The following is a 14704-nucleotide window of genomic DNA, read 5'->3' as shown; positions in this document are numbered from 1 at the left end:
ATTGTCAGACACAACAAGCTCAAGTTTTGCTTCAATATTGCTACAAATATATTGTTAGGTGAATAAAATGATGTGACAATCAAAACTGCAAATGAAACACTTATTAGTCACATTCAGTAACAAATAGTGACACAAGAGTTTAAACCAGCTCGACTATATTTAAGTTTGAGTAGATAATTCAACAGTCACATGAAGAGTTTGCGGCCAAGCAGTCGCCCAGGTCAATTGCGGTCGATTAGACAATTCTTGTAATTCCAGCAGACAAATTTCGGAAGCTTCCGGAAACTAAGAAAAATACTGCCTCGTCTATATTTGACAGTCTGCACCATAACTGGACTTTGAACTGTGTTAAATTTGGATGTAGGCTATGGCACAACAAAGTAGGAAATAACAACAATAAATAATGAAAAATGGACCAAAAAAGGAAAGCCATTTAACCAGTCGCTTACTCACTTATGGTAGAGGCACAAATATCAAGGAAAAATGACCAAATCCACAAAATCTGCAAGTCTACAAAATCAGGCAGGCCAAACTCCCTGCTTCTAAAATGCTCCAGGTGTGGTACGATTCTATACAGAGGACAGAACAAAATCAGGTCACAACCAAACCGCAGAGAGCTGTGGCCGGAAAAATTGTCCCTCTCAGCTATATTACAGTCAAGATGGTGGCTTTGATAAAAACGAGGAGAGAACTTCGGAGTCAGCAGTCAGTGAGGGTATAAAAGAGTCACTAAAACAGGATTCTCAACAGTTGTGAATCACCGCAGCCACGAGAGGTCCTTGAAAATAGTCATAAATTTGCACACAAAATATAAGGGTTGATTGGTCCTGTAGTATTTGAGATTAGTTCCAGACACACACAAACGCATTCACACGACAAAACACATGATCCTCTCCAGGCTTACATCAGGTGGAGATAATAACACCAACACTGGGTCAAAACAACACCCCGTCTCGGATGGTTTTCATGCATACTGGGTAAAGTTAAGCCATTATTGCTTCAGTGTATGTTATTACTATTGAGTTGGATCAATCCTGACCCACTGCCTTTTACTATGTATGTACAAGACCAGTAAAGCTGTAGGCTGTAATTACTTGATGAAGACAGATGTAACAAAAAGTGTAGCCATGAGGCCCAGGCAGGCGAACACCACTGCAGCGATGGGCTCTGGATCCCCCCAGCGCACATACTGCACTGGGATTGGCGCACAACCTGCACGATACAGAGAGATAATTGGGAGCGAGAAAACAAAACACAGAAGAGTGGGAGGAAGTCATGTGTTTGCATGTAACAGCCAGTGAAAGAAACTCACTCATACTGCACTATTTACTGGAACAACAACAACAATTTAGGTGTTATGTGTAAAATATTAACTCTGTGATGCAGTCAGGTCATATGAGTTGATGTTTTTTTGTGAAACATTAAAAGGATCTGCAAGGGAGGAACAAGGGATCATAGAGACACAGATCAGAAGGATGGCAACACACTGCTGTTCTCCTATGGCGGATACACACACACAAACTGCCTTTATGTGTTTTTTCAAACTACAGAGGAACAGAAATACTGTGGGAGACAATAAGCGTTTACAAAAGGTTAGGAATTTGGGTTTCAAACAGTTTTTATAGACTTTGGAGTTAAGAAATCTGGCTTCAGCCAAATCCCTTATTCTGGCAAGGATCTAAAGTCTTTTGGTGTGTGTACAGTACACAAGTATTTGTGCTGATTTCTGTGTCTTAGTTCAGAGCATTTGCCAGTTTGTGAGTGTGTGAGTGTGTGAGTGTGTGAGTGTGTGGTACGTAAGATGCAAGGGGATTTGGGTGCACCACAAGTGTGTGACCCAGATTAAAGGCTCCTCTGGCCTGTTTGGAAATCTTGTATCTGCAAGCGACAGACACATAAACAAAGTGCGCTTACCGGTGAGGTCATGAGTGGGCCAGAAGCCAAGGACACAGGCTTGACAAGTGTACTCATCAAACACAAACTCGTTCTCCTTGCAGGGAGTGCAAGTCCAACAGCAGCTCACCTCCCCTTTACGGATCACCTGGAGACACACACACACACACCAGTATGAAAGGGCGGAAAGGTCTCAAAGCTCCAACGGCACTTTTCTGTAGCTAATCTTACACTCTGGCTGGGAAATGAGGATGTCTTCATCAGGGGATCAAAAGAAGAAAAAAAGAGACATGTATGGAGTACATCTTTCTTTTAGCTTGTCAGTGAAGAAAAAAAAGCTGATGGTGTTGTGGGTCAGTGGATCATGCTGTTACTTGCAGAAAGTCTGGGGTTCAAATCATGGCGTTGCACTTGTGTGTTTTCCAAGCCTGTTCTCATCCCCAGGGCATCAAATACCATCGTTTGGTCATGCCCCTGAGCGTGTTATATCGACATTGAATGCAGCCTTTGGCATCTTTATGAGATGCACCAGGCTTTCAGCTAACTCCTATATGAACCCATCTGTGGCAAAACATGATGCTGAGAGCAAGTGATGTAGTATAAAGTGCAAGAAAGCCCATGTAAGGTGGGAGGGAGGAGAGTGTGATGGGTCAAGCAAAACCAGACTTTCACCCAGGAGACCACAGTTTGTGTCCCATGTGAAACCAAAACTTTGTGTTGTTTTAATGTGCGATATACGTCACTTTAATACCTACATCCAGTCTGAAACCTTAAGGTCAATGTTGTTCTAATGTTACACAATTTATATATGGTCATCCCGCATTGCCATCGCTCATGTGACATATTTACGTCACGTTAGGTTACTACAAGCGTACTTATTCTAACTCAGAACTAACCTAACCAAGTAGTTTTGTGCCTAAACCTAACCGTCACCATTTCACAACACTGACCACATTTTATAATGTGTTTCAGCTGTGCGGCCTGTCTGTCACGATGAGACACCAAGGGGCAGGACCAGTGGTATAGTGGAGGGTATACACAGGTATATCGGGTATATCCACCTCTTTTTCTGTACATTTTCAGTATACCCATCTATCAGCCAAAAAGCCATTGGAATATATAGTAGAGTACACCCACTTCCTCCTTGGTAACCTTCCAATCTACCTAGCAGTAGACCCACCTCATCAACTACCACTACACCACTGGGCATGACGACCTGGGATTGCCTAGGGTGCTCCAGTTTCCTCTCACAGTCTGAAGGCATGCAGGTCAAGAGATCCGGAAACTGTATTCTGCTTTTGATTGTGATCATACACCACCTGCATGTTTCCTGTGATGGTAACCTGGGACAGGCTTCACGGACGGATGAAAAGGATAACAGGTGTAGTGAGCAGCGATGAGAGCTGTGAGAGAATGCGGTGTGAGGTGTTTTGTTTTTGAAGGAAAGCATTGCTAAAATGACAGGAAGCGGGGAATGCCTCCTCAAGGTCAACACAGGTCGGAAAGAGAGAAGCAGCCGGTGGAGCCAAAGCTAGAACGTGGGCTGGGGTGTAAGGCCCGGAGGTGTGAACAAGTAGATCTCCTCTAAAGCATGACACTGGAGTTTTGAATTCTCTGCAAGCTGCCACATTGCGGGGAGCCGGTGTAGAGTGTGTAGGATGGGTTTAATGTTAGAGACTTTTGGGATGATTAAGAGGAGGCAGACTGCAGTGTTCTCTATGATTTGGAGGAGCTGCTGGGAGTTACAGAGGCCCAGATGGGACATTATTAAAGCTTGAACAAAGAGCTTTTCTGAGTCTCTGGTGGGGAACTTGAGGATCTGATTGGACCAATCTTGTAGATTCAGACCTGTGGGACCAAGTCATGGCTGCTGTGTGGGTCTTGCTTGACAGTTTTCTTCCATAAAACTTTAATATGTTCTCTGGTCTACAGTGAAACAATGTGTGAAACCATGTCTGTTGTTCGGAGATTATAACAGAAACAGCTGCCAATATTGCAAAACTGAATTTCCATGGTATGATGTAAACTATGAATCTAAATTTATAAAAAATTTAAGAGATTTGACATAACTTATCAATTTTAAAACCCATCTTTCTCGAGAATGTAAAACCTGCATACCTTGATCTGTCCCTTCTGGCAGGGCTCAGAGCAGACTGACTGGATGATGTCACTGTTGTTACTCCAGATTTCCTCATCGTTCATCTTTAGGCCACCCTGGTCCCAGCTTCCCACATGGATGTAAGCATACTCATCCTCGCCTGTGCGCTTGAAGTTCATGATTTCATACCTGAGGCACATATACTGTGTGTATGAATCATCGTACGCATATGTTTAACATTTCTTTCTACTTCATCATTTTCTTCCCCAATATAATCCTCACCTGCCAGGTGAGTCTCCATTCTGGTCAAAGAGGATGGTCTCCCCAGACACACCAGTAAAGTTAGTTCTCATCAGGAATTCCAGCAGCTTGCGGCCATCAATGGGCCGCATGTTCTCACACAAGCCCTGGCACAAGGGAGAAACAACACTGTCAATACTGTCACATCCATATGAAAACATATAAATGTGCACACTGCTCATTATTGTACCTTATACCCTGGACAGAGGGATTCCTGCATGGCATGCAGGCCATAAGCCATGGAATATATGGCATTTATAACAAAGCCCATCTTGGTGTCTTGGGCGTAGTGTTGGCGCAGAGACTCTCTCCCTGTGGAGAACAGAGACCTGCTCATAAGAAGAAACCAAATCACTGTGATCTAAACTGATGGTAAGGCGTTTAGGATGTGAATGCAGGAAGGAGGTGTAAGGAACATGAAGTTGTGCTAACAGGTGCAGGTCCGGTTGTATATGCTGCTCTCCTGTGGATGCCCCCTCAACCTGCACTGGAAGCGATGCTGCCAGAACTCAGGGAACCACGGGTTCCTCAAGTTGGCGTCAGGCGTCAGGTTCAGGTAATAATCGTCGAACCAGGTCACATACGCTGACTTGAGCTTGATAGTGATTCCACCAGCTGCCTCCCTCTCGTAGCCATCTGTAACATCGTACCTGTCTGCCCAGCCGTCGCTGGACAGGAGGAGAAGGAGGAGACAGACAGACAGACAGAGGTAAAACAGGTTATTAGTTACAGTAAGATTTTATATCATACACGTTTTTGTTTGTTTGTCTTTAATTTCCATCTATACATTTTTTTGTTTCCCTCAAAAAGCTATTGATTAAATCAGCATTTTAAATCCAAGTGCTGAGATATATAATACAAGCAAACATGAGAATAATAGAGCAGTTGTAATGGACTTTTTTCGATAGAACAGCTTTCTAATTCTTCCATAGACACCATTCATATATATATAAATACATACACATAGTGCATTCTGTATGACTGTAGCATCTTGGTAACTGTTGCTTAATTTCCACACCAGCATTTGACTGTTTAGATAGGGCTGTCGCCTCAGCAAAAGCTGGGGAAAACTTAATATTAGTCAATTATCCTTCCAAATGTAACTTTAAATTTAACTCAGTTTTCAGGAAATTGGCAAAAGAAAATGCTGATTTATGCTCTTTTTGATCCACTAGTATTATAGATGACGCTACTTTTCCAGACAGGTGCCATTATATTACTGCAGAAGAGCAGGGCGCAACGAGATGAAATGCTTAGAGCCAGTAAAACCTTAAATGAGGGAAAAACAATGAATCTATAACGGAGAGCAAACTGTACAATGGAAACAGAGAGTTTGAGAGCTATATGTGCTCTTGGAAGAGTTAAGAAGCTCAGCATAAGTTCTTTATGCTGTATCCGTTCACAATTCTCTCTCTCTATCCCACTCCTACCACCTCCACCAATCAGCTGACTATGGGTGTTCCCTTTTCCGGTTAGCCAATCAAGCCTTGCTGTGATCTCCTTCAGCCATTCATGCTGCTGCTGCCAAACTTTAAATCCGTTCTCCTCTCTACTCCTGTAAGCTGTCATTTTAGGCAGACTTGCCACGCCTCGACCCCATTCACCTCCAGTCACCTTATCCAGAGCCCAGAACACACTCATCAAAAGCCCATTCCTCTTCACATCCAGATCCTCAGCTCCCTCTTCATCTCATCTCTAATCTACTATGTCTTTATCACCCTCTTGGAATAAATGACATCACGATGGGGTCTAATTGCCAAAGAATTTTCACATTTCTCATACTTATGTGCACATGTAAATAAATATTCTTTTTTCTCAAAACAAGTCTCCTGATTGAACTGGTATCAGCCATGTATGTGTTCAAAAGCATGTTAAAAGCATCCAGAGACCAATGCACATAGTCACATTTGCTTTCCATCAGTACCCTAGACTCACAAGTCAGTCTTTAGACGCTTTGCTTAACTAAAGACTGATGACTTTCTCCCTGATTTTGTGTTTAGATGGGTGGATACAATTTCAGAGTTTAAAAAAAACTCCCTACGTTGCAGAACCAATAGTAAATCTGCAGGGCGGTCCTTCGGTGGTTTGCTGAACTCTTGTGCTTGTAAACATAGTCCCACTAGAAACACGTGTAGCGGTACAAAATGGCTCAGCTGTGCTCGCAGAAAACGCCATCAAAGTTAGTGGATGTTTGTCGCGTTTGCGGCGACACATTCTCGCCAACTAAAAGAAACAAACATAATCTTTTACAAGGCCATGACTCATCCGTCTGGCTGGACTATAGAGGGAATCGCCTTGTTGTTTACAAATACTTCCGGGTAGAAAACCAGCAGAGCTTTTAGCTATATATATATATATATATATATATATATATATATATAGCCTATATATCACATTTTTCACATCACTGTATCACCGTTTGGACTAATCTGATGTTTGTAAAGTCTATAAACACAATGATTGAACAAACATTACTATTTCTGTGTGCACGTTTAGCTGGGCTAACCATTAGCTGTTAGCCCTGTTAGCCATTAGCAGTGTGTGTAATAGGTAATAACTCATTAAATGGTCTGTGAAAAAAATATTTTTTCCAGCGGATATCTTAGTTACAACATGATTGAGCTAGCAAAGCAGTTTTGTGTTGCTATGTGTGGTATTTATTCAGTTTTGGGAAATCACGATGTCTAGAAAGCATCAGTGGCTGCAGTTGACAGGGACAGCTAACACTAGCAGTAAAGCTAACATCAGGACGTCATCTGTTAAAAGCCTCCCGTTGTCGGATACGACATGAAACTACTCCAGTTAGCTCAATAATGTTGTAACTAAGACATCCGCTCGAAAAAAATATTTTCTTCACGGATGAGCACACGTTTGATAAAATGGAGTTAAATCTCTCAGCATCCATTTTCAAGCTCTCTGTGTGTTTGTTTCCTTGCGGACGAGAAAAGGAGGAGCACACATTTCCGAGAAGGCGTGTCCTTTTCAAAAATGCAAAAATGCTTTGTTGCCAGCCATTTTCGCCGGTGTGTTAAACACACTTTAGAAAGGAGTGTCCCCAGACTATCGGAAGGCGGAGATCTCTGATTGTCTGGTGGCGAGACTATCAGTACCCCAACTTGTAAAAGTGTAAAAAAAAAAATTCAGGGACTAAATTTAGTGATTTTTTTTGTGTGCAAATAAAAAAGATGCACAAAAAATGGGTGGATGGAAATGCACCTTATAAGGAACAGCTAGTAAACCTTACAAAATGTCAGACAAACAAATGCTTTAAAGGTCCATGAAGACTAAGTGTTGATGCTGCAGAACAGCTCCCACTCCCTAGCAAATACTGTACTTATGGACTGGGGTTCTTATTCTTATCCTTGATTCACAAACTGGTTTCACCAACAGGACAGGGTTGCTGACATCTTGAAAAAGCCCAGCTCAGGAAGCACACGTTACACACAGTACTAGCTCACTTTTAGGCATTTAACATCAAAGAAGTCAAGGTTTTAACTAAATACAAGGTTAGAGTACAACAGTTCACTGTATTTAATTTATAATAGTTTTATAAAGACAAATAACACCAGGTTCATGATAACAGTCATTTTTAATGTGGCCTGCTGTCAGAAGCTGTAGTTGGTGCTTATGACTATATTTTGTATCACTGTTGCACAGATTGAAAGAGGCAGGTGGTGCCTCGCAAAATGAACCTAATGATTGCTCTGCAGAGAGTTACAGTAAAATAAAATATTTATCATGATGACTCAGATGTACCAACACAAGACTCACTGAGTGATAAAAATAAAAAGTATTTGCTCACATATCCAAGTAGAAGAATAGTGAGGTGACATTGTTTTTAATTATGTGTTTGTGCAAAGTTAACTTAAATTAATAAACCTCCAGGGATCAAAGGTTGATGGTGCGTGGAGGACTTGGCTGGCTGGAATAGAGGCTGCCTTTTCTTTTCAGCGTGCCATTTTGTGTTGTTCGCTTTGCTTTGTATGTATCACGTCCATGGTCACATAGTTTTGTTAGCAAAGTTTGCGTCTGACTGCTGATTAATAAGATCTCTATGGGCTCATTATCTGTGAAGTCTGTTGAGACACACTTGTAATGAAGAGCATACTGATGCACTTGACTTTAATAAATTAAGGAGCAAATATCTCAGTGCGGATACGAGCACTGCAGAAACATGCTGTTCCTGTGAACCAATCTGTTGATGTATTTTTAATGCAGACAAAGTCAGAGCATATATTGATTTGTAACTAAGAAATGTTATGTAAAGGTTTATTCTGACTAAGATACCTGATGCTCAGTGAACTTTAAACACCAGACAAACACCATCAGACTGCAGTGTCTGCAGACACATCTGATCTGTTATTTATTCAAAAACACTGTGGGCTTGGACTCAATAAGCTATCTCATCAGTGAACTGCTCAAAAAGGTTTCTACTCCGTCTATTATTATCCCTCCCTCTGGACACTTGTCTACGATCAACAAAGACAGAAGGCTGATTACACCTCCACACATGTGCATACATGTAAACAGGCACACCTCACAAAGAAATGCACTCTTCCCTCTCTATCTGACAAAAAAATCAAAGGAAGTCATTTCTGAAAACTTTGCTAACCGAGCTGGAGTTACACAACAGTAGTGTGGGTGGGTTTTTTTTTCCTTTTTTTTTTTTTTTTTTGATGCCTGGTTCTCTGGGTGAGGTAGGAGATCATTTCATAACACATCCTTAGAGAAGCAAGCACAGAAATGGTTCGCTGGCATAAAAAAGGCAGGAATGGATATGAAAAGCATGGATGGCTTTGACTCTGGATAGTTTGAATCACTCTTGAACGAGAGCTCTGAAACCCACACATCGACCTGGGAGGGCAATATGCTGTATGCAGCGTGTTGCTACACCACCTACAAGCTTGAAGACACACACAAGTGTGTTCTCACACACACACATGCACATATTTTGCTCTCATTTCACCTCATATAGCAAAAAAATAAATGGTCAACTTTCCAGCCAGATCTTTACTGAGTGGACACTTTATTTTGTAGTGGTACGAACTTGAGGCGAGAAAGGTGTTCATTTCTAAAACTAAACTGAACAAGACATGAAAGAAAGAGCAAAACAGTTGTCTGAACAGGAAAGAACTCTCTCACGACCTCAACAACCTCAGCTGCTGTGTTTCCAGCTTTGTCGGGTGCTCCAAAGAGCATAAATGGCAGTATTGCAGTGGGAAGCCAGTGGGGGATCATGTTGCTTTACTAGCATGGGCAACTCCAACTGGTTGGTTGGAGCACTTTTATGAAGAGACTCTGACAAACATGGAACCTCCCAAGCTGACAAGGAGAGGTGGCAGTGGTGAGGACTGTGGAGGAGTAAGTGTAATGTAAGTTGGGAGGGAAGAGGACACACAATCTGACAAAACTGACCATTATAACAAAACAGAATCTTAACTGTAATGTCAGGATCAGTGGAAATAATTTTAATAAAGCAGCTAAAATATGGATAGGATGGATGACAGTAAAGTATAACACCAGTGCCACTCTGGTCCTTCTGTCTGACCTCCTCCACTTTATAGTCCTGCTGCCTCAGACTGATATAAAACGCATGATTAGTACATTTTAAACGATTTGAAATATTTAATGACTTAAATGGATTGGATGGATACTTTGAGGTGGAAGACCTGATTAATAAAATGGGAAAAGGGAGTGCCATGCCCCCCAGCTGGTGAAAACAATTGAAGGATGATATTACTGTCTTTAAAAGGCTGTGGTGCAATTGTATCTTGTGAACTACACAAACCTAAGGCATCCACTGGTACCAACTATAGTGGCATAGCTTGTCGGGGAGGGGGCTAAATAACTCTCCAAAATTAGGCTAAAGTTTGGAGACAAGACAGCTTGCATTGCCACTTTTAAAGGAGTCGCCTTAACTCTCACCTCAGGATGACTAAAAATGGGTTCTAAGGTACCCATCAGTCTCCTCTAAACTCGGGAGGGCTTGTCACTGTTTGGTTCCGTAAAAATCAATGTATATGTCAAATTAAAGCAGTATGTTTGACTTTCTATGGAAAAGGACAACCGACCAATTTGAATAACAATGAATTGCCTTACAAGTATTGGAGGAGTCGTGTTTAAATTTGTTGGTAATCACATAATTTACGGACTTTTCTCTATCTGTCTCTTCAGTATGTGCACCCTCCAAACGTGGTGACGGCGCTGTCCTTTAAGTTTATGTGCATAATACCTGGCAAAGAGAAGGCAGGTGACAGCAGACACTGTCATTGACCTCAGCCTCAGCATCACCATAGCCATAAGCTCCGCGGTTGAGTGGAACCAGCAAACACTACAGTTACATGTGTTTAGGAGGCACTGAGCATATGACTGGATAAATGAGACTGGAGTTATAGCCTACTGCAGGAGTTGTGACTTTGTAAACAGATATTTTGATATAGTTTTGCTGTTGTTAAAATGGCCCCCCTTTTGCTTCAATTTACCAAGAATTTTTGGATTCTTCGTTCACTGTGGAGGCATGCGATGTTTAGAGGATTTGCAAGTCTTAACAAGATAAAGACAGTAGGCTACAGCCTTGTTAAAGGCACGTTGAGTCTGTACTTATGGTAGGTATAGTGGTGATTTGAGCTATATGCTAACATGCTGGTGCTTATCAGGTAATGCTTACCATATTCACCATTTTCACTTTAGCATGTTAGCAGGCTAACACGTGTTAAATAGCACTAAAATACAAGCTGATGGGAATGTAGTTTTGCAGGTATTTGGAAGAAGATTAGAGGTATTACACATGCTCAAACAAATCCTTAACTACACAACTTTAAACTGAACTGACTATAATAAAGGATCATTGTCACTGAACGAATCAGTAGTGTCAACTAAGCCACATTTTTCCACCTCTCACATCAACCAAAATACTGTATTGGACCAATTCTGTGTAAGATGAAAAGTTAAGGAATCACAAAAGTCATTTCGGGGGAGGGAGATTGTGTGTGCCCAATTTAATGGCAGTCTATCCAATACTTCTGCAAATATTTCACACAAAACCACATGTAGCATCCTCATGGTGACACCAGAGAAAAAGCCAGCAATGTTAATAGGATTCATCCTCAGAGAACTATGCATGTCTGTATGTAACGTTCTCAAAAATCCATCCAATTATTGTCTGAAAACAAAGAGGGGCTGTACTCTCCTACTGATTTCCACACAAACAAGCTGAAGGCTGACAATGGCTTGGATATAACGGTTCAAAATCATCTTCGGCAGTGCTGGCAACAAGACAACAACAACAAAAAAAATTATCATCTGCTCCTTCAGTCTTTCTCTTCCTATAAATGGGACCTAAGAATAAATGCACTGCACACATACAAAAAGCTGGTGACGAATCCTCCAGGCTGACATGAAAAGGATGGTTTGTTTAGGTAACTAACTAGAGCAACAAGAAAGGTGATGGAGCCAATAAAGTGAGGACACAAACATGATGCTGGAGAAGGACAGAACATTCACAGAACACACATTACAGTGCATGCTCATATGATCCTGTCAAAAGAGACACTAATTTGCCACCTACATCTTAAATGTAATTACCCTCAAAACAGAACAGCAAGAAGAAACATCTCAACAAACTAACTATAATCTTTAATCATGAGCAGACGACAACACCACAACTGTCTGGGAGCTCTATGGATTATAGACCATGGTGTTTGGAATATGTAGTTCAAGGTTATTTTATGTTTCCTGCCTGTCAGATTTGAGCGACAGCCTACATATGTGGCTCCTAATGAGGAAAGGCATTTATAGAACACGAGGAAGGAGAGTGAGCCAGAGAGCTAAACCTTAAAATAAAACATGTTATTCTCGGAGAGAGTGAAGCTTCCTGCTAAATCAGCCCCCTCTTTCCTGCTTATTCTTTTATCCCTCGTGTTTTTAATTGCATACTGTCTCTCCTCCACTGTATGCCCAGTCTTTAACATTTCCTCTGAATGAGGCAATGCACCACAAATGGATGCTGCATATTCAATCATATTGGGAAACCATTGTTGCCTCAGCTATTCATTTGTCAACTAAGGTGACCTCTTTTAATAAGAAATACCTAATATGCTGACTTTATATGGCTTCCATATTAAGTGAACTGTAATGCAATGGCAGGGACAATAACAATATTATGCTATTCAATATTGATTTTTATTTGATTTATTGTATTTTTCTATGTAGATCGTGGTATTGTGGGGACCATTGTGGGCTCCATTCAAGCACATTTTTGGAAGGAGCACATTTTTCTACCTAAGGGATGGTCTTACAAACATTACCATGCTCCTCCACTAAAACATCTGCATGATTAAATATTTAGACTGGTAAACAAACATTTAAGAGCAGACATAAAACTTTCCTCTTTGATAAAGCTTATAGTCAGGGCTGGCTCAGGCTTGCATCAAACCAGCCCCTAGTTAGCCTGATTTAGGCCCAGTCTGCTGGGGTACTTCTGATGACACACTGAGCCCCTTTTCTTCTTCCCTCTCTCTCCATTTTCAAGCATTCATGTCCCATTAATGCATGTTGCTAATTTGGGTTCCTCCCCAGAGCTCTTTTGCTTTCTAGTCATGGTTGCGCTGCTGCCATGGTCCTCTGCTATTATTATTATAATCATAGGCTACTTCTACTGCTATTATACACATGTGATTATTATTGTAACATACATATACTATCATATTGAATATATATCAATTAATTAATTTGTTCTCTGTAAACGCTTATCCTGTTGGGGGGTCGCAGGGGGCTGGAGCCTATCCCAGCTGACATTGGGCAAGAGGCGGGGTACACCCTGGATAGGTCGCTGGACTATCACAGGGCTGACACATAAAGACAGACAACCATTCATGCTCAAATTTACACCTACCTATACCAATTTAGAGTCACCAATTAACCTGCATGTCTTTGGACTGTGGGAGGAAGCTGGAGTACTGGAGAAAACCCACAATGACACTAGGAGAACATGCAAACTCTGGACAGAAGGGCTCCCCCACCCCAGGTACAAACCAGGAACCTTCTTGCTGTGTGGCAACAATGCTATCCACTGTGCCACTGAGTATATACTGTACTGTACTGCACAGTACCACCGTCATGTAAATTAAAAAAAAAAAGTACATTTAAAATACCTTGACTCTCCCACACCACCATGATGTTGATGGACGCGATGAAGGTGATAACAAGGATGATGATGAGAGGACAAAGATGGCACCAGTGACAACAAACACATCTTGTCTGATGATGGAGGTCATCTGAAGACAGCCTGGATTGGAAATTAACACTAAAAAGTCAATTCTTTTTGCCTCTGGTAAAAGCAAAATAACCCATGAGTAAAAAATGCAGTCATAAATTCTACATATTACAATACACCACTCACCTTCCAACCAGCAGAAACTCTCCCACCAGACGCTGCCGTCTCATGGCCATCAATATGCCTCGGACCGTCATACCCTCGCAGAAGCAGGCCACAACCCTGGCTTTGGGCAGGTGGGCTCGTAGCTTCTGCAGCAGCTTATCAAAGCTCTGTGCCTCTGCGTTGCTGTATATTTTATCAGAGTGGGCGATGCAGATCCCCTCCTTTGCTGCCATGTCCTTAAATGCCTCCATACCACTTTCACCATAATTACCTGAGGGGGAGAATACATGAATGAAGTGTATTAAAAAACACACCGTACTGCACACACAAAACCTGGGGGCTGTTATTTAATTAAACTAATACTCTTTTAAAAAGCAGTTAAGATATCTGGATTTTTTTTGTCGGCATTTCAATTTAATTTCACCACCTGCTATTCCACTCTACTTTGTTCACATGGTTATGTTCTGCAAACATTTATGCAATTTTTTTGTTTTGTGCTTCCCACACTTTCACTCCTGTACAAATGCTTTGGTGTGATCTCTTTATACACACACACAAACACATGCACACACAGGGTGAAATAAACTGGTGTAATGTCAGCACGACACTTGAGAATCGAGTAAAATTGTCCCCATTATGGTAACTGTCAGGGGTTACACTTCCCTGTTTATGCTGGAAATGAGGTCACCTACTTTCTGTTGCTTAGTAAGTGTACTCCTACCCTGGGCATGATACCATTTGACGCATATTTTTCATTACTAAGTGTGAGTTTTACCCCCATATGTGGCATGCTTCCTTAAGTAGTAACATCTTTCATTATTCAAACTGTATTTTCACCTCAATTCAACTCTGTTAAATGTTGCTGATGCTGATTTAATATTTCTTTCCTTTATTCTAACACTCCAAGAGGACTTCTAAACCTTTTCTGCAGCCAACATTGTAATTAGCACTATTTTGTAAAATGGTATAAAATGTATAAAATGAAATGTAAAGTAAACTGAGCAGTACAGTGTTTGATAACCACATAACAATAA

General features: G+C 41.3%; 1 protein-coding gene across 4 annotated transcripts in view; it reads right to left on the bottom strand.

Moving 5' to 3' along the window:
* grm5a (glutamate receptor, metabotropic 5a) overlaps window positions 1–14704 on the bottom strand; it is a 30754-nt gene that overhangs the window by 10011 nt on the left and 6039 nt on the right. For all 4 annotated transcript variants that reach the window (XR_013492345.1, XR_013492346.1, XM_033647693.2 and 1 more), the window contains exons 6-12: window positions 13692–13941; window positions 4724–4959; window positions 4482–4603; window positions 4274–4398; window positions 4012–4180; window positions 1915–2041; window positions 1095–1212 (exon numbers count right to left, since the gene is read on the bottom strand). Coding sequence is in view for 2 of the 4 variants with exons in the window: in XM_033647693.2 (XP_033503584.1) it covers window positions 1095–1212; window positions 1915–2041; window positions 4012–4180; window positions 4274–4398; window positions 4482–4603; window positions 4724–4959; window positions 13692–13941 (1147 nt within the window). In the remaining 2 variants the exon portion in view is untranslated. The remainder of the gene's footprint in view (window positions 1–1094; window positions 1213–1914; window positions 2042–4011; window positions 4181–4273; window positions 4399–4481; window positions 4604–4723; window positions 4960–13691; window positions 13942–14704) is intronic.

Source organism: Epinephelus lanceolatus, chromosome 11, assembly GCF_041903045.1.
Source record: "Epinephelus lanceolatus isolate andai-2023 chromosome 11, ASM4190304v1, whole genome shotgun sequence".
Classification (NCBI taxonomy): Eukaryota; Metazoa; Chordata; class Actinopteri; order Perciformes; family Serranidae; genus Epinephelus; species Epinephelus lanceolatus.
Note: the sequence above shows the minus strand (reverse complement) of the source record. Positions and strands in the feature narration are given on the sequence as shown.